General features: G+C 38.5%; 2 protein-coding genes across 3 annotated transcripts; both read right to left on the bottom strand.

Moving 5' to 3' along the window:
- Positions 1 to 557: 557 nt before the first annotated feature.
- Positions 558 to 17,982, bottom strand: cnnm2a (cyclin and CBS domain divalent metal cation transport mediator 2a). 2 transcript variants are annotated; one of them, XM_026942643.3, is made up of 9 exons: positions 16,338 to 17,982; positions 8,410 to 8,553; positions 8,159 to 8,296; positions 7,814 to 7,983; positions 5,971 to 6,064; positions 5,422 to 5,484; positions 4,365 to 4,543; positions 3,958 to 4,187; positions 558 to 3,851 (listed from the first exon to the last, which is right to left on the bottom strand). In XM_026942643.3, exons 1-8 carry the CDS (start codon positions 17,776 to 17,778, stop codon positions 3,975 to 3,977), a joined length of 2,442 nt encoding a protein of 813 aa, XP_026798444.3. In that variant the 5' UTR covers positions 17,779 to 17,982; the 3' UTR covers positions 558 to 3,851; positions 3,958 to 3,974. The 2 variants fall into 2 exon arrangements, with proteins under 2 accessions (XP_026798444.3, XP_026798436.3); XM_026942635.3 differs by having other exon boundaries at positions 558 to 4,187.
- A 3,462-nt stretch (positions 17,983 to 21,444) lies between these two features.
- On the bottom strand, positions 21,445 to 23,002 carry borcs7 (BLOC-1 related complex subunit 7). Its single transcript, XM_026943016.3, has 5 exons — positions 22,821 to 23,002; positions 22,387 to 22,449; positions 22,195 to 22,238; positions 22,052 to 22,072; positions 21,445 to 21,943 (listed from the first exon to the last, which is right to left on the bottom strand). Exons 1-5 carry the CDS (start codon positions 22,950 to 22,952, stop codon positions 21,892 to 21,894), a joined length of 312 nt encoding a protein of 103 aa, XP_026798817.1. The 5' UTR covers positions 22,953 to 23,002; the 3' UTR covers positions 21,445 to 21,891.
- Positions 23,003 to 24,406: the final 1,404 nt, after the last annotated feature.

Here is a 24,406-nt window from a genome sequence, read left to right as displayed (position 1 = left end):
CTGGGCCTTATCCAGATGCAATCACAACGAGCCTGCATAAATAGTAGCTTGACTTTTGGTTTTCTCAATGGCTTTGTACTAAGCTACTTATCGCAAATTGGGGAGAAAAAAGAAGTTCATGAATTGTTGCAGATCCAGGTGTGTGTAAATAACAGGTCTACTATGGCCATTTAAAAGTGGTGGCATTTAAAAAGCAGCACAAAGATTAAAATAATGGTTAAGGTGTTAGCTATTATCATGCCTCGGGAAAAAAACTTTCACTTTTTTTAATTGTTTCCTATTTTCTGTTTCAAACATTCTTTGCAGTTGTGTTATTTTGCCTTATTCTTTTTTCATAATGAAAAAGAAAAGCAGGCTAACATTTAAAGTCTGTAATTTTACTGCTGAAATAAAGTTTGTGTTTTTGTGATCAAGCCATTGCAATAATCGCTCATTGTAACCTGTCGCACACTGGAAACTCGTATTGAAAAACAAACAGACAGACAAACAGAAAAATTGGTTCGGTCGAGCAGAAACAGTATTTTAGCACTTCTGTCTAAGCTTCAAGCCTAACACCTGTAACCTGGCAATAGCAAAATAAATCAAATAATTGATTTACGTACATTCATAGCCCTGATACAATTACATGTTAGTTTCCAAAGCTATTTGACTTTGCAGTTTTTTTAATACTTTGTTTTGATTCCTGGCAGAATTGTGTATCTTTCTGGAAAATAATCCTACCTTAAAAAATTAATACAATTATATATAGTGGAAACCTGTTGAATTCTCCTCAGCACAATAAACTCACAGTAAATGAACTTGCAGTGAATGAAAGAAATGATGGGTTTTGTTTTTTTCATTTTTGAACATGGCCTCACTTTTACAAATTTGTGATTATTCGCACAACCCAATTTGTATAAAGATTTCAGAAAGTTAACGTCAGGGCTAGTAGTGGGGTTAGCATCCGCGCTGTTTCTTACATTGAAATAAACTAAATTCAAGCCCATCACTGCCATTTGTTCAGGTTCAGTAACAGACACTTCAAGTAGCTATCATCATAACCTGATTATAAGCTACTTTGTAATATTAATATTTTTTTTTCTTAAGTGTGCACTGTATCTCCACCTGGTGGCCATTCAGAAAAACAGCATGAAATCTAAAATTTAGTCCAAAATTCAGAATCAATACACTGATTGAAAACTTTGGGATGCTTGAAGGCCCAGATATTCTACAGCATTATTTTGGTAAGTCCAGGTGGAATTCCAGAGTAGATGCGACTAAAACAAGTTAAATAACACAAGACATAAAATACACAGAATACACTGAGTTTTACTCTGTACTACAAAATACACAGTCTTCAGTGTGTTACTTGTATTTGTTAAATCAAAGAGGTATTTGAGAAAAAAAAAATGCACCAATCAAGCAAAATTCTTGTCAAAACAATTCTTTTATAATAGCAACATTCAACTTCTTTATATAGAGATATAGTATTTTCTTGTTGATAGTATGTAAGTATATAATAGAACTTTCTATTCTCAATGCCTTTGCAGCATCTCTTTAGACATTCAAAACTCTGAATAGCAGCAATATACGGTGGATTCGAACAATATGCCTGAGCACCACATTTCTGAAGAAAATTTCTGTTCTGTCTAAGGTGGGCCATGATAATTTTACAGTCTTTAAGACACAACGTTGTCCTCTGAGAAAAAGGAGAACATTCTTTCCTATATTCTGGAATAGATTACGTAGTTTCAAGTGCATGGCATTGTTAACGCTTATACAATATGCAGATGACATGGTTCAGTGTTAACAATTTATCATTCAGAAAAAAAAAATTGTCCCAGTGAACTCAGAAACATCATCATATTTTGTTCTGGGTCTCATTGATAACACATCGGTCCCTGTCCTCAACCATCTAGCAGCTGATTTTCTGTTTCCTGTTCACAAGGGCACTTGACAGTGTGTGTGTTTTGTGGGGTGTTATGCTGCTGATTGTCCCTGCATAACGGATACACTATTGCACTGACAGATCGCTACATAAATACTTAAGACTGAGACCCCGGTTCTAACCACTGATAATTCAAAAAGAGCACTCCACACTGAATCATCACTTACAGTGTATGAACTGAAGTACTGAACTTAATATCAAGGAAAGTAATATACCTTTAAAATATATTCCAGACTGAGGTGCAAACAAATAAAAGGAACACGTGTGATTGTTTTTGTTTCACAAGCTGTGGAAAGGTACCTTATGCCCACTGCTGAACTCAGCATAATTAGATTTTAGCATGTTACTTTGTTAACATGACGTCACATGGTACATGGAAATTGTGAAATCATAAAAACCAGCATAGAAATACTAGAACTGTTTAAGCTGGGGAAAAAAAGAAATTCACATTTTAAACACAGTTTTACACGATTAAAGACACTAGAAACCAAAAGGTTACTGATAACAAAATGGTCCAACATTTTTTCATATAAAAACTGAAGTTACGATGTGAGATACATACACTCTTGCTCTATTCACTGTAAAATGTGACACTGTAAGGTACATGGAAAAATCCCTCACATGTAAACATACTGAATGTCTTTGTACTGCAAATACTTTACATGGCACATCTGAATACGTGTTACATGCACACAGTCTAATACCCAGACAGAATGTTACTTCTGTCATAAATGTGATACAAGGAGCTGAATGTTTCAGTGCTATGAGCTCAGTGAAATAGAACACCTACATCCTCATCACTGGAGAGTTAATCATGATTTAATGCTCCATCCCTTCTTTTGCTGTTACTCAAGCACAAAACGGTGTAGCAGTTTATCTTCATGGTTGATTATCAGAGACTCGGTGCTTTGGTAAGTGCTCTCTATTTCTGTGGAAAATCGTTAGGGCTTTGCCATAGAAACGAAAACACTTGATTCTGTGGGTATTAACCTTTCTCTAATCGTGACTGACAATTGTTAATCTGTCACATGTACATTCGCTCTATCTAGCACGACTAAAAACTCTGAAAAGCTCCTTGTATAGATTAAAATCACAAAATGGCACTCTCCCTTCAGGCTTTGTTTCTCAAACTGCTGAAAGCATCACTAAGTAGGTCAGTTTGTCAGGGAAATTTAGACTGAAATGCAGCAGCATTGGTTTTTAGATACTGTGATCGATCTCCCTGATTTCAGTGAATGATCACTCAAAAATCAGGTCAGCCTACAAATGTACATTCTTTCATATAAAAAAGGTTAAGCAACCAATTAACTTCCTATAAGGTTATCCTTCTTTGTAAATAATGCAAAATTACTAAGGAGTCTAGACTCTCCTCTGCTTACACACAATCCAGAGCGCTCATAGCTTTCGTGCTGAATCTGAGGTAAGAAAAACTGGAATTAATGCCAAACTAGACTTAAAATTGTTCTCGCTGCTCCTCTTAACAACACCCTCTCAAATACACCAATGCTGAATAAAGTCCACTGCAGGAATCTCCTGTTAATTTGCACTTGCATGTGCATGTCCCTGAATGATATCTACCAGTTACAAAGTTGACTTGTACATTAACACTGCTTTTTGCTTTTGCTTTGCATTGCCACCTCTGGTAGAAGACTGTGATAAATCCTTGATGACAGGAAGTGATGTGGCAGGTACTGTCGTTCTCTCTGTTAAAATACGGGTCGGAGTGATGATGGACAGCGGACAGTGCTACAGCCTTCCGAGTGTCTCTCTGCTGTTGGATGTGAGTGCATTCTGAATAGAGCGTGGCTGAGTGAGTGAGGAAGTGACATCTGCTGGTTCCTAGGTCATTCACTGCCTACCGTTTGAGCACATCCCATCCTGTGGATTGTGGTATTTCACCATGCCCTCTTATCCCCTGTAAAGTCTATACGTGTAGGAAAAAAAAATCACAGGATTCAGTTGATCCCAGAGAAGCTGCCCAATGAAAGCTTCCCAAACTTCGCTCGCTGAAAATATTTTAGCCCTCTCACCTCATTTCCTGTCTCCTTTAGATATTTCCATCAATGTGTGTGATGTGGTTGGGTTTGTGTGTGTTAGTTGAGTTATGCTGTTGGATGAGCAGTGAGGTTGATTCGACTCCTGGTCCGTCCTGGTGTTCAGTCAGAGTCAGCTCTATCTTGGTGAACTCACTGTCCGAAGACTGAGGTGTCTTGTCCATGCGGGACGCCATGACGGCGTTCTGATACTGCTGCCGGGACACCTGCCACACAAAACAGTCAGATCAGCATGGACGGCAGTGTCATTAAAGCCTGCAGCGTTTAACCTGTTTGCTGTGTTGCTACAGATACACTACGACGATATGCATTGTCATTTGTAATGGTTCCTCAATCTTTTCATCTCACTGGTGGAAAGACATGCAAAAGTGATGAATCATAACCTTAATGTAGAGCAAGTCGGAGGCCGCTCGGACAGAGTAGTCTGGCACATAGATCTGCAGGAAGGCGTTGAGCTGGTTGTTGCTGCTGGCCAGGGTGGGAGTGAGGGCTTCCATGCGCTCGTTCCGGTTCACAGAGTCTGAGTGGTTCAGTCCAAAAGGTCGGGGAGGTGACTTATTCTCTGTGTAGCAAACACAATCAAAGGTCATCTGCTGGTGCTGCTGTGGTATAAACAAATAGAGATTGCTATCATCTGTCCTTCAGTTGCTTTTGGTATCGGGACCACTAGAGGATGGAGGTATCCTCTCTCTTTTGTCCTAATACTGATACTAATCAGCATTACTAATACTAACACTTGTGCACTCTAAATGTTTTTCCTTTGAACTTAATTTGTTGAAGCTGGAACCATTTTCAGGACACAGATTACACTTATTCTTGGTCTAGCTAAATTTTCTGTAACCAATCTAGGAGAAGGACTAGCTTAGTCTATACAAAATTAGAGTCTGATGTTTAACTAAAAGCTTTAATAGCACATAATAATGAATGCTAATACAAATATCTTTAACCACTGGTGGTTCTTGTACATTCAATGAATGTACACTAAAATGAATTTGATAAGTGTAATCCACATAAAAATATTGCAATTGGAGATAAACATGTTTTTAGACAACTACTATGATACAATGATTGTGCAAAACAAGTAGTGAAAATTAGTAGAAAGATCAAAATGTGTGATAGAGGTTGAGTTTTTAAAATTGGTTTGGTGCATTAGGTGCACAGAAAAATATCACAATAATATAAATATAACATATATAAGCACTAACAAAGTCTTTTCACAAATACTAAAAAAATCTAAGATGTTTTTCTGATACATTTTGGGTAAAAGCTTTTTAGCAAGAAATGAGCATGTGATTGATAAGAAATTATAATGGGTGCAAAAAGCAATAAACCAAAGTAGCTTGTGTTAAGCAATGTTATGACCAATCAAGCTTCCCATTTCTCCTGACTGAGAAAAAGAACCAGGGACTGTGGAAAAGAGCAGAAGGATGAGTGGTTTACCTGGAGATCCTGCAAGAGACTCTGCCCTGCTGACAACGAAGGTTCGAGACAAGGAGAGTGGAACTAGAGAATAGGAGGGAGAAAGAGGGCAGAACGAAGGACAGAGAAAGAAAGTAAAAAGTCAGAGGAATAAACCAGTTACCAAGGAGTTTACCAACAATCAACTGACTAGTAATTTAGCAGAGTAACACAGCACAGTTATTCAAGAAGGAGATTACTACAAAGGTTACTGACTGAACAGGTGAAAAACACATTGAAGACAGTCATGCATATTCAAAAACGACAGTAGAAATGACTAGGGTCTACATAGTTCAGCTTCCTAAGAATAAACGCCCATCAGTCGTGCGAGTTAAAAACCTGTGAGCTCAGGTTCTAAACAGTGCAAATGAACCTGAGGTCAGCAGACTCCGCTACCAGCAGCAATGAATTGTAGCTGCAAGAAAGTGTATCTAAAACTATCAGTCTCAAAATATGGTGTCAACACTGCTTCAGCTCAGGAGCAATGCTGGCGTGTGTGGGTGTGTGTGTGTGTTTCTCCTTTACACAGACCTGGTGATGACGTTAAGGCCATCATTCCATAGTAGGAAAAGGGCCCAGCTTTAAACTTCATTCCCTCCTTGCCAGCCTCAACCTCTACCTTCCCCTGAGGGTAAACAGGAGGAGAAAATTAATTGAGGAAAATGAAAGAAAAGCTGAGCTTTAAGTGATGAGTATGTGACTCTGGTTTTAGAGATCTCAGACTTAAACTCACATTTTCTGGCCTCTACAAACAGCTACCGTTTCAGGATACACAATGCTACGAAATACACAATCCTACTAAAATCCTGAGTCTGGGGCTTGTTCACCTACACAGCTCCCAGTGTCATGCCATCAGTCTGGACAGTTTATGCAGTGATATGGCTAAAATGAATGCATTTGAACAGTTACCACATACACCTACACCACATTCTACAAGAGAATGGTGCTGAGAAACACTTTAGACAACTAGACTGCGCACAGTAGTTTCAGTAGTTTGTAGAAGCTCCTCTGGCAGCAACTACAGCTTCTAGTCTTCTTGGGTAAGCCTCTACAAGCTTTTCACACCTGGATTTGGGCAGTTTCTTTCATTGGTCCTGGCAAATCTTCACAAGCTCAATCAGATTGGATGGGGAACATCTGTGAACTGATATCTTCAGCTCTCTCCACAGATAAGCAGGACCTAGTTTTCACCGGATGTAGCACTTGGAGTTCAGCCAAAAGAGTTCACTTTTTGTCCCATCAGACCAGAGAATCTTTTTCCTCACAGTCCTTTAAGTGCCTGCCATATGCCTTTAGCTCAGGAGTGGTTTCCATCTAGCCACTTTACCATAAAAGCCTAATTGGTGGAGTATTTCTGAGATGGTTGTCTTTCCAGCAGGCTCGCACATCTCTGCATCTCTACACCCCTGAAGCTCTGTTAGAGTGGCCATTGGGTTCTTGGTCACTTCCCTGACCGAGGACCGTCTAGCCCAGTTACTGAGTTTGGCTGGATAACCAGCGCTAGGAAGAGCCCTAGAGGTGGTTCTAAACTTCTTCAGTTTCACAATAATGGAGCTCACTGTGCTTCTGGGAACACACAACACCTTAAAAATGGCTTTATACCCTTGCCCAGATGTATTACAGAAGTCTACAGAGAGTTCCTTGGTCTTCATAGATTGGTTTTTGGTCTGACATGCACTGTGAATTGCGGGACATTATACACACACATGTGTGCCTTTCTAAATGTCCCATGACTAAATGTTTCTAAATAATTGACCATCAAGTCCAAGGACGCACCAGAGCTCAATGTGGAGTGCCTTAGCCAAGACTGTAATTACTTAGCTAAATGAGATATTCTTGTTTTTGTCATTATGGGTTATATGTTATTACAAGAAGATGTTACTATGCGTACATGTGTAGACACACACACACTAACTGTTCACACGTTAATGAACAAGCTAGTAATAACATTACACAATGCTGAATATCTGTGGAATGTCAGAAGGTGATATCAACTGAAAGTGACTGAAGCACTTATGCTAGGTAAGCTACTTCCTGGTCATGCTTGTGATTTTTCTAACTGAACAGAATCTAATGAAAATGTACATTTTCATCAGCACTAAGAAGTAAGGTAATTGACGCATTTAATTTTTAATCTCAGAGTGAAATCAGTTAAGGGATATCAAGCTGAATTCCCCCAGACATTCTGTAGCTTTTGTAACTTGGTGTTTTAGGGATAAGGAAGTAAATGCTGCCTTGATAGGATAAAATCATACGATGCATCACCCTATGAAGTGTCCCGATATCAGAAAATAACAAATTAAGCAAAAGTTTTACAAAAAGTTCTGTATTGTGTACAAAATGCTCCTTTACTGAAACAGTGAGTGTTGCTGACCTGCAGGATGAGGATGAAGTAATCAACAGGTTTGTTTCTCTGAAAGAGATAGTGCTCTAACATTTTCTTGTTCTTGTCATCATACTTGAGCTCCTGGATCACGTTGGGATGCTTCAGCAAACGCAGAAGGATTTTCTCTGACATTTGAGCTGGGCCAAATGGCTCTACTTCTGAAGAAACCCAAAAACAAAAACGGAAGAGGAAAGATGAAGAATGTGGAGTAAGTCTGTAATTCCTTTCCTAATCAAGAACAAACGTTCACACATACATAGACACACACACACAAACATTCTCTCTCTCTCTCTCTCTCTCACACACAAACACACACACAGTGGACATCAGTACCAGTTGCTAGGAAACGCAGGGTAGCCAGTAGAAGCTGTGGTGATATCTTGACCCCAAGCTCGTTGTCCGTTGGCTTAAAAGCTGAGAAATCCTGCTTCCTCTCACGATGAGTTATCTTCTTTTTTGTCTTGTTGTCAGCTTTTACAGGAAACAAAAAAAAAGCTGTGGGACATACTCTATATACATTCCTAATGTATGCTACACATGGGCAGATCTTTATCACTAGATAAATCAAAGCTGTAAACACTTACTGTACAGATCTGTCTCATCTAGAATCTCAGACTTAATGATCTCCTCAATGACGTCCTCTAATGTAACAATACCCAAAACCTCATAAAAAGGGTCTCCTTCGCCTTCATTATTCACTCTCTGCACAATGGCCAGGTGGGATTTACCTGAAAAATGCAATACACACAAGTGTCAGATACATGAGGCATATGATGCACAAATGGAAATCAGCTTGGTAGCTTACAACATTTATTGCAAATAATTTGCTGTGACCCACGGACTTACATAACCTAATAACCCTATCATTTCAGTTCTGTGGGACTGTGGTAGAAATGCTTATTCAAAGAATCCTCCATCCATGGTTGATGAGAAAAGATAACAATGATGATACTGACCAAGAAATTGTTCAAACACTCATGGATCCTGTCAAACATCAATACGCTGCATTTCCTTAGCAAATCTCCTGTGGTTCCACATCTGTTTTCCCAGGCCCCCCTCAATAAGCTGTTTAAAAATTCCTGCCCAGCACTATCAACCAAAATGTTGAAAATTCTTTTCCTGTTTCTCAGCTAGTGATCATTTAAAAGGAATTTTCCGGGGGCCTGAGCTAATATTAGACCTGAAATGAAGTTTCCACTCCGGTTGGGCAAATGCTCTCACCGGGGTGACAATGGGGGAAGTAGAGTGTCTACATGAAGCTTCTGTGAATGCCAACACCAATTAAGGAAAACCTTAAGGCTTTGGCTTGTAAGAAGTTTTAACGTTTGAGTTAATAGGTATAAAAGCAGTAAGCCAGTTAGGTTATTCAGAGAAACTGTCAGAAATGGTGGAATTTTTTCAAAGACCACTGAGAAAACATCAGCTGTAGCCTTGTTCCAACTCCAACATGTGTGATAATAGAGAAGAGAAACACACTGACAACTCCAGTAAATGAATCATTCTTCTTAATGACTACACACTGACACAGAGGCTCTTAGGGCAAGTCCATTTTAGCCTGACCATTAATATACGATTTTGTGATTTTACAAAGCTTGTGGCTTTATTAGAGAGGGCTGTAATGAGGAAACAAAATAATTCATATAATGAGACACACCAGTCTGTTGCCCTTCCTTGCTTGACTGAATAATGATTATTATATATAACACATTCTCTTATATAAAGAACAAGGACACGGTGACTTAAGTCACCAACCATCAAGTTAAAAAAAAAAACGCTTGTTCTCTAAATGTTGGTTTTTCACATAGTTTTGACTCTTGTTCAAATACATTATTCTGGGAAAAAATTGTGAGAAACTATGTGTTTGTGTTAAGAACCTAAGTGTGATGTGAATTCATTTCATTCTTCCCAAAACGACTTCCATCAATGAGCACTTGCTCATACGGCTACGTAACAGACGATTTTAGACAGAGCCAACCTTTGTTTTATGACCAAGCCATGCAGACCACACACACATATACATTTTTTCACATTATTTGTGGAAAGGGATTTTCTTGGATTTTTCCATGATGGAGGTTCCCTATAAATAGTCCATGAGACTCTGGATGGTGAGTCTGTGAAAAATATTCCAGTAAAACCTCAATGCCTAAGATATAAATTAAGACAATAAGAAAAAACAGAGATCCATAGGGGGAAAAAGAAAATAAGAACTTCTTTTGAAACAAGAGGCCATTTCCAGACACTACATTACATGTAAAATAATAATAGTTGCCAGTTATTGCATATGAAGTCAAGTGAGCAATAAGATCTTGTAAATGAAAAGCAAGCACTTTTATTTATTTCTTTCAACAGCAAGTGATGTTAGGTCTCTATAAGTAAATGTCCCCCTGTAATAAGATTCAACTGCATTAAGAGGTTTCATCATACTGTATACGCCATAGTTTTCACATAATTAAACCTCCATGGTAGAGGATTGACAGAAACGTTTTTTGTTCAATGAAAAACAACATAACCTTTTTAAGCATCCAAATACCCCAACATCAGTTAACGATAACAGACGGGATTTAAAAAAATTCACTTCAGCTAACCTTAAAAAAAAATGATCCAGTCCAGGCTTCACACAACCCATATACCTATATTACATGTATTACAATTAATAGAAGCATGATAATGATTAAACACATCTAACTTATACAAGCCACACTTTCTGACTAGCAGAATCTACATTCTCCCACCCATTACATGGATACTTACAAAAGAAATAATTAACTTGTGGAAGAGTACTGATTTGTAATGATTAGCCGTTAACATTTATTACCAGCTACCAGGCTTTAAAAAATCAAAACTATGTAGTAATGTAGAGAACTGCACGTAACACTAGGAAAACAGCCTGTTTAGTGTTAATCATAAACTCAGAACAATATTAGATATGATACACTAGAAAGACCCAGTGGTTAATTATACAAAACTAGTGCTCGGTCTAGACTATGGGTGTGTGATGAAATGCCACAATCTGTGTCTGTTCAGGTCAGATTTAAACCCACAGTAGGCATGGCCTAAACCGGAAGGTGGGTTTTTTTGCGTGTTTTTTTAATTAAATATGAACCCTACCACTATGCTCCTGGAAAATACTGGAAAAACCCAAGATAAAGAAATGTCAGCACTGTCAGCATGGTCTGTGAATTCTGACTCTGAGAGATCCTCAACCTCGTATCACTGTTTCTCATCCCACTCACAAGGTTATTTTTGTTTGTACCTGCCGCTGATATTTTCTAAAGAATTTAGTTGATTCTATTTGCCCAAATATAAACAAACTAGTAGCCTAATTTAAACCACCATGACTCTGACCAGGTCGTTACCAATTGACCGTCACTCGTTCATCGAACGTGGTCTTTATTTGAGCTTCGTATGTGACAACTCACTTTCGCCCACATGAAAGCAAAAAACCTCCTGCTCGTGCGACTTGTCTTTTGTTGTCCGTGGAATCCAAATCAGGATGCATACCTTCACCACATGTCCTGTGAACCTTTCCCAAAAATAACCAAAAAACCTTGCATCTCTTATTCATATCTGTATTTGTATCTATTTCGAACACTTTATCTGTTCATTCTGACAGTGTATTCGTATTCAGTTACAACCCTTATCCAAACTCACAAATGCAATAGAGCATCCCACAGAGCATCCCAAGACCATCCAAAAGCTAACCGCTGTGAATGCATAAAAATAAGCTACGTAAGACTCCTGAGAGAAAATGACATGTAATATGACATGTTCTTAAGCTTTGTTGTTATTTCTTACAAGGCCAAGTCAACATTGCCTTATTCATGCCACCATGTAATCAAATCACCTGACATCAGCCACAGACAGGCAGGGCAAGACGAGAGCAGGAAGTTCCTTTAGATAAAGAGCTAGGTAAAAGAATTCAATAACCCTGTTGTATAAATATGAGTAATTGTCTAAGTATTTCAAGTATTATTGGAAATCTTGTTATTAAAATATATCTCTGGAATGGTTGCATTTTTCTCTCTTCATGAGAGAGGCCGGTGAGGAAACAGCTGTTTATAGCTGCTATAATGTCATAACATGTTAACAGGAATGAATTTGTTGCACAAACATTCCACATCATTAAATGTAACTATAGCCGAATAAAAAGTATGTCGTCATTGAATAAATAAAAATGTACAATCATTGGCAAACTGTTGGGGTGGGTATAAGAGGGAATAAAACACTGGGTGTGCTGGTATAGAAAAATAATAACCGTCAGAGTGGTAAGGGCCCTCTGCTTTCCTGTTATGTTTTATTCCTAAGTCATTTATGTTGCAGTTCAATTTTTTAGTATTAACTCAGTTCTCCATGTGTTCTTTTATCTGAATAAATACTATATTTAAATTTAAGGAAGCAGGGGTGCTAGGCTCTGTGCAAGAGTCTCAGAGTCTGCAGAGACTTGTTTTGTTTTAAATTCCAGTCTGTAAGGAGTCACCCCTCCCTCTCCCCTTCTGTATTTTCACTGTTAAATTCAGTTTAATTCAGGTTTTTAATTAACTATTTATTAATCATTATCTTTTAATGATCTCATGTTTTATTCACTCTTCTTTTATTTTGAATTTCTTCTTTTTTTTGAATGCTGTTATTTCTTCTTCTAACTGTCATCTATTTTTACTGTTATATAATTGTCATTTCATGAAGTGCCTAAAGCATTGCTTTTTGTATGAAAGGTGCATATAAATTAATTAATTAATTAAATAATTAAATAATAATAATATTAATAATAATATGTAGTACATAGTGGATTGTTTTGATTTATTGCATCTATAAAAGCTGAGGCTAGACACAAACAAGCTTAAATAATCCTAAAGTAGGTACCATTAACTGCATGTACCATAAAAAGGATTAAAAACTGAAACATTAAAGACTAAAAGATAAACAAAATACATACAAGATGACCCTGTGTGTATCTTGTTCAGCATAAATTAGGCTAAATTACCTTGTTTTTGTTAGTTTCCCAGAATGCTAGAGCAGGTAATGGACATTAAACTGTTGGTCATGTGTCCTGTGAGTATAACAACTACACTGACACTTCTGATACCAACAGACATGTTAGGAATTTATGCCTAAAAATGCCTAATGTGTAAAATATTAGACTGATGACAAAAGCCACTGAAGAGGTCAAAATTATAAAGAATGTCATGGAGTACCTGCGTTCACCCTTCTGGAAAAAATGCTTTATTAACTCAAATATAGAAATATGCCACTCATTCTTGACTGCACACTTGACTGGGAATCGTTATGCTAAAGCTGGGATTACACATTCCAACACAGCAAAATGCTGTAAGCAAGTATATGTTCATTTACATTTAAATATTTAGCAGCTGCGCTTATCCAGAGTTTTCAGAAGTTTTTATTCTTGTTGAGAATCTATTTAAGGTTAGAACTTGAGCAAATATATGTACATACACTATTAAAGCAGAATAACTGACTGTAGAGTAAATAGCACTATAGTACAGTATAGTTGCCCCTCTGTACTCTTGACCATGAGTGATCATGCTTTAGCCCATTGAGCATCTGCTATCTTTTGTTTTCAGTAAATATCAGTTGACAAGTATGTCACGACAAACATTAGAGAATCGCTTATGTGGGTGATACTAAGTCCTTTACATAGGAAATGTGGGGCCTTTTAAGACAGGCTTTGTAGATGGACTGTAGAACATGCTCACGTCAATTGTTACCCAAATCTGTTTAAGTCCATTTTCTGTTGAGCAACCATTTGTGGAATGCTGGAGTGTTTTAAAAGCCTGAGTAGTCCACTGGACAAATATCTGTTTCAGTAGACTCAGTGACTTCTATCAGCCTCTATATTCATACTGTTTAATACATAAAACCTTTGTCATAAATTCAAATGGAGCACTGATGCTACTGATTTCAGAACAGTTCATCCTGAATTAAAAAAGCCTGCATTAAAAATCTTATCCATTCATCCAGCTCTCTTCCACATAATGAGAAGCTACCAGAAATCAAGAAACTCAAAGAAGTGTAACTAGGAATTATTGAGGTCCTGTGAAAATGACAAACATTACTGTTAAAGCTGCATGCAGTGTAACAATGTAAAAGCTGTTTTTAAAAAAGCCATAATTATTAATAAATTAATACTGTAATGCAATGTGGGTGGCATGATGGCACAGCAGGTAGCATTGACACCTCACAGTTCCAGAGTCCGCTGCTCAAACACGACCTCAGGCTGACTGTGTGGAGTTACATGATCTCCTTGTGTGTGTGTGTGTGTGTGTGTGTGTGTGTGTGTTTCCCCCAGGTTCTCCAGTTTCCTCACTTGCCAATATATAGATTGTCTACTCTAATGCGGCCCTAGATGTGAGTGAGTGATAAATATGTGTGCATGTTGCCCATCCAAGGAGTATTCCTGCCTCACATCTGGTGTTCCTGAGTTAGTATCTGGATCCACCGCAATCCTGACTGAGATTAAGCAGTTACAGATGCAAATGACTGCCAGTTTTTATAAAGACTCATTTAAAGGTGTTCTATTACAGTGAAATGCCCCAGCGAACGCATGCAAAAACATCCATTCTTTAGTCATTCATTCATCTTCATTAACCACTTTATGCACTTTATCCTGGTCGTCATGGTGGATCTGGAGCCTATCCCAGGAACACTGAGCACGGAGGTGAGAATACATACTGGATGAGATGCCAGTTCATCACAGGGCACCATGCACACACACATACATGCCTTGGGGAAATTTAGCATAGTCAATCGACCTACCTGTATGCTTTTGGGGAGGTGGGGGGGAAACCGGTAACCCCAGAGGAAACCCACTCCGACACGGGGAAAACGTGCACAGACAGAAATCCGAGGTCAGGATCAAACTGGGGACCTTGGAGCTAGGAGTGTGGCGATGCTAGCTGCTGCACCACTGTGACACTACATCTGCACTTAAATAACAAGTTTTGTGATGCTGATATCTTACTAACATTTAGCTCTAAAAAAAATTGTACGATTGTTGTGGTTAATTCTAATCAATTCACTTAATTCAGTATTCTTGTTTATACTAATTTCAGATTCACTGCAGAACTACTGTAGGTCAGTATTGGACTGGTCTGAAATCACTTAACAGTAATGCCAGTTAAGGTACAGATTGTTAATGATGTATTTTAAATATTGACCTAAATGCTTTGGCCATTTGGCTTTGTAGTCACTTCTTCATAGGGAGATAAATTTATTTTCACTCACAAGACATGCACAAGAGAGCCAGTCTTAACCAGAGGCTTTAGTTCGGATCTTTAAATCTTTAAAATGAGAAAGACGAAAGCAAGATGTGGTGAGCCCAGTAACACTAAACACCACAGTACATGAAAGATGACTACTGTTCAAGCTGACTAAAGAATCTTTTCAATTACAATGAAGAATGCGCTAAGAGATCAGGACCTCTCCAAAATGTAGGCAGAGGTATGTCAAAGGCCAGCATGCACAGACACTTCAACAGTATACTAATAGATTCAAAACACTGTTGTTCGTGTCTTGAAAGCAGAAGGACAGCTGCAATTGGCTGCAAAGTATCAAAAGAAGCCAGATCAGTTTGGGAAGAAAGTGGTATGAATGGATGAAACCAAGTTTAACCCATAGCACAGTGGAGGACAGCGGTCAGTGTGAAGGGGGAAAGGAAACTGCCACTTCATCTGTGAAATATGATATAAGCCAGGGGTATACAACTACAATTTGTAAAGGTCCAGTTACAGGAATTCCTTGCCTATATAGGCCCGGATAAGAAACTAGACCAATTGAATAGTGACAGAAGTTACCTTAAAATTGTTATCTTTTTTTAGTTTTGTTTATGTCGACAAATAAAATGATTTAAAGTGATTATGTTTGTTTCGTAGTGGCGCTTCACATTACATAAATGCACATGACTGGATAAACCGCAACAGTGGATCTGCTACTAAAACTAAGCTGGTTCATTTAAAAAATCAGAGTCACTGAGCTATGGCCATGTTTATCGGCTGTGCTATAGTATTTTTGTCAAGAATTATTACTCTTGTGCATCTTCTGTCTGTCACTGTGACTGAACCTGTCATAAACTGTGTGAGAAGAAAGAACAAATATATCAACTGCGAAAATACTTTTGACACCCTAAATAATCTTACTATTAGACAACAAAATGTGATGCACTTGTTGTGTCTTGTAGGACATGACTGCAATTAAACCTAAATTAAAGCTGGTGTGCACATAAATGCCAGTGGAAGTCTTTCGTGGTTTGAATGAGACTGCATTGTGCACATGTTGCCACTCACTACATAAAATCAAACAGTTATTTTGCAGTGTCATTATTTCAAATAATACTACAATAACATTCTTCTAATGTAGTTCACAGATACCTCTGAATTGACAGACATTATGCTCTGAGAGCATAAATTAATGTACCATTATTTATAGGTTTATCTTTTTTTGTTGTTAGAAACTAGACATTGATGGGTAACTAAGCAGTGACGCTGAAATTGACTTCTACCTTTCTTGAACTCTTCTAGCATTGCGTCCAGCTTGGTGTCATTGAAGACAAAGTGCAGGGGATGGCTGTAGAATTTTGTGATAGTTTTCAGAGGAGTGCAGTCATCTGGGTCCACGAAGGCCAGGTCTTTGACAAAGAGGAGGTCCACAATGTTGCACCTGTCCCCCTCAAACACAGGGATGCGCGTGTACCCACTCTCCATGATCTCGGACATGGTGTTAAAGTCAAGGACAGCATCAGCTGCGATCATAAAGCAGTCACGCAGAGGTGTCATGACATCCTCCACGGTCTTAGTCCTGAGCTCCAGAGCACCCTGGATGATGTTCAGCTCCTCTTTGACCAAATCGTTGTATGGGTCAGTAACCCTGAGCATCTCAAGGAGCTTCTCTCGATTGTACACCGTGCCGATCTCCTGTCCCAGCACGTGGTCTAAAAGTTTACTGACAGGATATGATGCAGGAAAAGTAAGGATCATGAAGAACTTGGTTAAAATCAGGGTGTTTGCACCAACAGCAAGCCCGTGCCTTGAGCATATCGCCTGTGGCACAATTTCTCCAAATATTACAATACCAATGGTTGATACAACCACTGCGATCAGACCAGAGCCTGCAATATCATCCAGCAGAATAGTCAAGGTGGTGTTCACGAGTACGTTGCCCAAAAGCAGTGAGCAGAGAAGATAATTTCCTTGACTCCTCACTGGTTCAATCTTGTTTGCATAATTTTTTTCCTTCTCTGTGCCACAGTTCTGCACTATCCTGAGCTCCATGGGGTCGAGTGCCATGAGACCTAAATTCAGTCCACTGAACATGCCGGACAAACACAACAGCATTGCAATAAATATTACCTGCAGCCAAAAAGGCAGCAAGAACTTCTTCTCCTCCACAACGAGCATTTTGGTGTCATGCCCCTCGTGGTAGATCCAGGTGTTTTCAGACCACGCGTCGTTCACACCGCCGGCAGCAGGTGCTGGTGCGGCAACGCACATGTGGTACACCTTGCTCTTCTCTGTTTTGCGCAGGGGTTTTACTTCTATCTCGATGACGCCGGACGTCGATCGGCTCACATCCACGTTGGGGAGAATGATGATATCGGACGATCGGATGCCACAAGGCTGGTAGGCAGCAGCGTCCGCTTGGCTGTAACCGGGTGGACCGTCTGCGACTCCGGACACGCTGCTGCGCTCCTGCTCCGTGAACGCGATTTTGGACCACGTCTCGTTGTTAATGTTCTGCCCGTAGACCCGCAACTTCACGCGCGATCTCTCGCTAACGCGCAAGAAGCCTTTGTCCATGAATGACACGTCGTCGGTGTCTTCGAGACGCAGGCCGATTATGACGGTCTCCTCCGCCGCTTCTCTGCCGTCCGAGCGGCTTATCAGACCGCCGGTGACAAATAAAAAAATAGCAGTCAGCGATCTAACCGGGCTGAGCGCCGCCATATTAGAAGTGGGCAAATGCAGTACACTGCTTTGCCCTTTTCACATGGGGCAAGGTTTTACTGAATGAAAACTGGATGCAGCGATCAGAGAGAGTCCGAGTCCGCCTTCATCTTTGCTACGAGCTGTCCTGTGTGAGGTGATAAGATTGACATTACACACCGCGGCTCACAGCAGCCCGATGACACTCCAGCGCGCTCTTTGAGAATCTACTGTTATTCCACTCCAGCGCGCTGCTGACTGACGGGGACCTGGACCAATCAGGAGCACGCACACAAATGAAGGCGGGAACAACCTGAACGCGCAGCAAATGACGTTATGCAGAAAGTATAAAGTTAAAGCATATATATCGTTTTTAATGACTTCTTATTCGTGGCCAGAAAAAATGGGAGACCGTTAAAAACTGGCAGTGGCTTCACCAGCAAATAGCACGATATTATTACAGTAGTCATGAAACAGTTAAAAAAAATGTTGTGATTAAAATACTGAGAGTGTTTAGCCATTATGGTATCTAGAACCCAGAGGAAACCTACACAGCCATGGGGAGAACATAGAGAGAGTCACCCCAGCTCAGGATCAAACCTGGTACCCAGGAGCTGAGAGGCACACCACCATGCCCCTCATATCTAATCTCCTTCAACAGTGAAAATCTTGTTTAAAGAGTTAATTATACTACTTTCCAAATAGTGCTGAATTTGAATGTTATTTTGCTGCTTCTGGCCTTTATAAATATATGAACAATAAGAAAGACCTTCGAGTGGCTGTTTTGGAATAGAAATGACTATAAGGACACCTACATGTGTGGTGTTGGAACTGTTTCCTATCCATATCATAACACACATAACACATAACACCATAACACAAACCACTACACACAAATTGTAACACATTTGCAATAAATAATTGTATCTGGAATCAGCTTTCATTTCCTGATATTTACATCTAGATGTGTTAAACCACTTCTAATGCTGGCACCTTTGGTTTGAACCCACCCATTTTTCAAGTGACCAAAAAATATTGGAACATGTGATTGACAGGTGTTTCTTGTTGCCCAGGCATGTCCTGTTAGATTAATTTTTTAAACAGTTAATAGCTCTGAATGTCTACTCTTGGTCTGAGCCCTGGGATTAACCTGTGAAGACTGCATTTGTTATTAAAAAAAAAAAAAAGTATAAACCAACATGAAGACCAGAGAGCTGTCTAAGCGAGAAAAGCAAACCATTTTGAAGTTGAGAATAGAGGGAAAATCAATCAGAGCCACTGCACAGGCATTGGGCATAGCCAATACAACAATTTGAAATGTCCTGAAAAAGTTTTCTTTTCCTCCAGTTTCCTTCCACCTTGCAAAAACATGCAAGTAGGTGGACTGGCTATGATAATTTGCCCCTAGGTGTAAATGTAAATGAATGTGTGTGTATGTACCCTCATCCAGGGTGTCTTCCCAGGATAGGCTCCAGATTCACTATGACCCTGACAAGGATGAAGCAGATATTGGAAGTGGCCGCTTCCACTTCCAGATGTGGCATGATAAGAAATACTCAGTGCAGTATCTCTCATTAAATGACTGTATTTGTAACGTATATAATGATATTTAAAGGAGAGCCCCAGGAACAAACAAACAAGTATTGGGCCGGCTGTGTTTTCAGTTTCATTTCATGAAGAACTTTATAAGTTAAGCTAAAGCTGTGACAGAGCAGGAAAAACTATACATATAGTTTATACATATATAGAGCACCTAGTCCTGAGGAATATTTAAAATCACTGCTCTAAATTTAACTTTACTTACAAAAGGGCCATTGTACAGTCTTTGTCTGTAGATGGAGCCAAATCCATTAAACATAACTCTTGCTAGATTTGCTAGATCTCCATTAAACATAAAGATTCTTGCTAGATGTGCCTTATTAGGAGTAAAGCAATGTCAGCAGAAGCAGGTTTAGACAAAGGAAACTGTAGACTCATAATCTTATCCATTTCCCTGATTTGCAAGGCTCCAGACAAGTGTTCTAAAGACAGATCATGTTACGCAAAACTGTTAAAAAGTATTTACACAATAATAATCCATGAAAAAAAGAATTTTTTTCAACAGAAACACATTTCCAGAATAAATGAATGTTACTAACTTAAGTCTGAGGCCGGGCTATGTAATTATCTGTTCAAACAGATAGGACCAACTTTCTTTTATCTCTCCATTGCATTACCTGGCATAAAGTTCTCTCTCTCTCTCTGTTGAACTCTGAGGACTGATAAAGATGGATTCTCAGAACTGGGAGAGTCTCTCAGTGGCACCAACAGGTTTTAACTAAGACAGTATTAACTGTTAAACAGGTCCTAAGTTAAATCAAATTATCAATTGGCTTTCACATGCACTAAACCAATGAAAGTTATCCCTATGCCTATACCTATACCACACTAACATGCCAATTCATGGTACCAGCATGGAAGGAAGACACAGCGAGATTTGAAAGTGTGCACACTCACTCTGCTAAACAAAACAGTATAATCACACAAACATGCATAGTAAAATAAAAATGCATTTTCCCTTACTGAAAAATCCAGCCTGGTCTGACCAGCTAACAAAACACATGCCGGGCTGGTCAAACTGGTAGACCATGTTATTTTCCAGCTTCTTTAATGACTTTTTCTAATTGCCTTACTGTTACGTTATTTTCTTAACACAACCTGTCTACAACGTGACATTGGTAACAGTAATTCAGAAACTATTTCCCTTCTACCAGCACTTACCAGCAGACACTAAGGTCTAACAGTTTAACCGGCTCGGCCTGTGTTTCGGCAGCTGGTCAGACCAAGCTGGATATTTTTAACAGAGTCAGCAAGGAAGAAAGCATGTTAACAAAGAGCATCCGAACACCTCTTACTAACTTTTATATATATATATATATATATATATATATATATATATATATATATATATATATTTATAGTAATGTAATTTTGAAGCCTTTGGCAAAGATAATAACTCCACTCTGGATGTGACACAACAATGTACTTGCTACAAAGTGTAATGCGGTTAAAATAGAAACTGTCTACATTTTAACTTTATGCCTGCTCATAATAAAAAAATTCCATTTACGAGAAGTTGGTGCAATAGAAACAGGCGTTAAGCATGTTGGTGCAATCGACTTTGGCAGAGCAATCTAAATCTTCACTCCAACAATTATCCACATAAACTACACCATTTTCCCCTTTACTTCTAAAGTTATACAAGGTCAGATAAGCATTTATTGACCAAAAAAATGTTGGAATGGCAATGGCATGTAGTTTGAAATCACATTTTGTTTGAAATCTGTAATAGTACTACAAAAACCTAGAACGCTGCTGTAATACGTAGGCTACCTTGGGGACCACAGTACTCTGAACAGCATTAGAACCTTTTTAGTATATAAAGAAATGTGTGGTAAATGTGAAGATAATACATTTATATTTATGCAATGTATACACTAAAGAATCTTAATAAGAGTTGATCCTATGTGTTATTTTCATTTTTTTTTTTTTTTTTGCACACTAAAAACTGGTTGTGTCTAAATGCTTGTGCACACAGCTTGCAGAGATAAGTGAAAACCCTGAAGTGTAATCCAAAGCTTTCTGGGAGTAATGATCAAGGCTATGCTCTAGGACAGACATCTGTTTGACCTTGTGAAGTGCTACTGATATTACACGTGGGTGGCTTTATTACACATTCTACTGGCATTCCTGCAGAGAACATGTCATTTCACTCAAATCTATAACAATGTTCATACAAAGACAAATTTATTCATTAAAATAAAAAAGACAATAAATTAACATAAATCTGTAGTAAACTGTTGTTTATGCTTTTCTTGTTTTCAAAAGCAGACTCATTTAACACTGACACTACCCAGTTTTTCATAAATAAAAAAAAAACCAATATGATCTAATTTAACTGAATGTTGGTTAAGAAATTAAACAAAAAACCAGACAAGTCAATCCTACATATAAAATGTTACCTCAAGGACATGAGGGTTATTGAGAGGGCAATCAAAGCACATGTGCGTGTTTGGAGTGCAACCTCTTGCACATGGTGTGAGGAACAACGCAATGTCCAAGTTGAACATGTCAACAGCATAGCTTGCCGGCACATTATTTTAACAAGTGTCTAAGCTGGTCCTGAAGGTTTCTGGAGTGCTCCACACTGTTAAGAGGATAAAGGACAGACAGATATCATCACTGCTTGTTTTGACATTAAATGACAGATGAAGCCACCATAACAACCGTCAACAGTATTTCTGTTTTGACTTACTTCTTTTGGATGGCTTCTTGCCTAAAGGAAAAAAGACAAGACAGGCATGATTGTTGAGACTTGAGCTGTATTTTAAATACAGTGTCTGCAATCAGATTGTCTACAGAATAAATCTAGATTAGGAGCAGTGTCATTATACTCACTGATATTGCAAATGAGTAGTTATTATGGACATTTTCCTTAGACTCTGTAACACAAAAACATTTCCTCAAACGTGTTCACCTCCATCTGACAGAAACTTCATGAATTTAAGGAAGCACTTTTATATACACTTGTGGATTCATTAGTTATTTACCAAGATTATGGAAAACAAATGAAGAAATAATAGTGCTTACATCCTCAGAGTGTAGAATGGCATCTTCTTGGATAACCATATTTCTTGCTGCCTGACCGAGCAACTGCAAAATCCCAGCAGATGGGACACAATAACATGATTAAAATTCAGTTCAGATTTATTCGTATTTGTATTTGAATGGCCAGGGTCACAAAACTGCTTTACAGAAAAGGTGTGTGAATTAACCAGTAACTAATTTGTTATAAATGAGCTAAATGTTCCATTTACATTTCAGCTTAATCTTACATTCACCGTATATATTTTCCTATTAGAAATTAACTTTTAATGCAAATCATATTTTTGTTCATGTTTTAGGCTCTAATCTCAAAAGCTATCGCATGCTAATCTAGTGCTAGCTACGTCTACGACCAGATTAAGCTAGTTGGCAAGCTAGCTAAGAAGAACACATCGCATTTTATCAGTTTTAACAGTTACCTCTTGGCTACGAGATCCCTTTAATACCTGGCGTGTAAGAGCAATCACATCTCCACTGCATGAACCGACTTTATCAGATAACAAACTTTTCACAGACTGACCAAACCGAGGCTGCGGCTCTGAGGAAGCCATGACTGAAAACTACGGAACAACTCGAGGGACAAAACGGACAAAACTGCCAAACACTCCTAAGAGCTATTATGAAATCCTCCAAAACTACATTACATACATTAATACGCTATCTATAAAAAATAAAATATAACAATATAAATATAAAAATGTAAAAATAGAAAACACAAAAATGCATCATAGTGTGAGTTAAAATAAAAACTATTTTAATTGTTTAATTGTTAAATATAACTATATTACTATAGAATATATTATAAATATATTCCCTTTTTTCGGTGAATGTACTTTTTTAACTTCCAACTTTTCCTATTTTATCGATTCCAGCACATGCTGAGCACACGATTCCTAATCTTCTCACTGTTTATATGATAATAAGGGGGCGTGCTTATATGCTAATGGAGGGGCGTGACTTATTTACCCTGATGCGTCACTGGCTGATCATTCTGCACCGGAAGCGTTGACTGTTAGTGTCTAGGAATAAATCTCCCATAATAATGACAACAGATGTCAATGAGATTATGGGTCCATTTGAAGAAAGTCAGTTTACTAGCTGTGTTTGATCCAGAGCCTATCCAAGTAACACTGGGAGCAAGGCAGGAGAATTCATCCTGGATCCAGTCCATCACAGGGCACTGTGTATGCACAAACAAGCTCTAGTTCAGTAGATGTTAGTGCAAAAACAGGTTCAATGGACTAGGTACAGAACCATTATAAAGCATGTGCTTTTATAAAGTATTACAGTGCATTATTAATAGCTACCCATAATACTAATACTAATAATAATAATAGTAATAATACACATCATTAATAAAGTATTTGCCCCATTTTGCACCAACATGGTAAATCGTCTCACCATGGCCAAAGACATCTGAACCAGAAGAGATTTTCCGCTGACGAAACAGACTGTGCAGTCTACTGCTGTGTTTTAATGTAGTGGGATTGATCAGGTAGAAGTCAATTTGAGGGGCCTTTAAATTATGTTGACACTGATTAAAGCATGGTGTGATTATGATGCTGTCAAATTTTCCTCGTAATCAGCAGCAGCTCCTTTCGCAAAGTCAATTGTATTTGTCTGTTTTAACCAATGATGTGAGAACAAAACACCCTGCGCCACTCTAAAGCCTGGATCCCATCTAACATCAGTTACCATAGTGTAAATAGTATTATTCCAACACATTCTGAATGTGTTTATTAGAAGGACAGTCAACACTCCCTGAAATGTTAGAAATGAATGTATATTTGGGACACCTGCTGGAAAATCCAGCTTGGTTTGATCAGCTACCAAAACACAGGGATCTGCTAGAGCATCTTTGCTAGATGTTATTTTTAAGCTTCCTAAATCACACTAAATCGATGAATAAATGTTTAAGATTTTCTAATCTCCTCATTATTGTGTGATTTTCTTAAAAATAACTTGCCTACAATGTAGCATTAGTATCGGTAATTCAGAAACTGCT

Source organism: Pangasianodon hypophthalmus, chromosome 3, assembly GCF_027358585.1.
Source record: "Pangasianodon hypophthalmus isolate fPanHyp1 chromosome 3, fPanHyp1.pri, whole genome shotgun sequence".
Classification (NCBI taxonomy): Eukaryota; Metazoa; Chordata; class Actinopteri; order Siluriformes; family Pangasiidae; genus Pangasianodon; species Pangasianodon hypophthalmus.
This window is presented reverse-complemented; position numbering and strand designations above follow the sequence as displayed.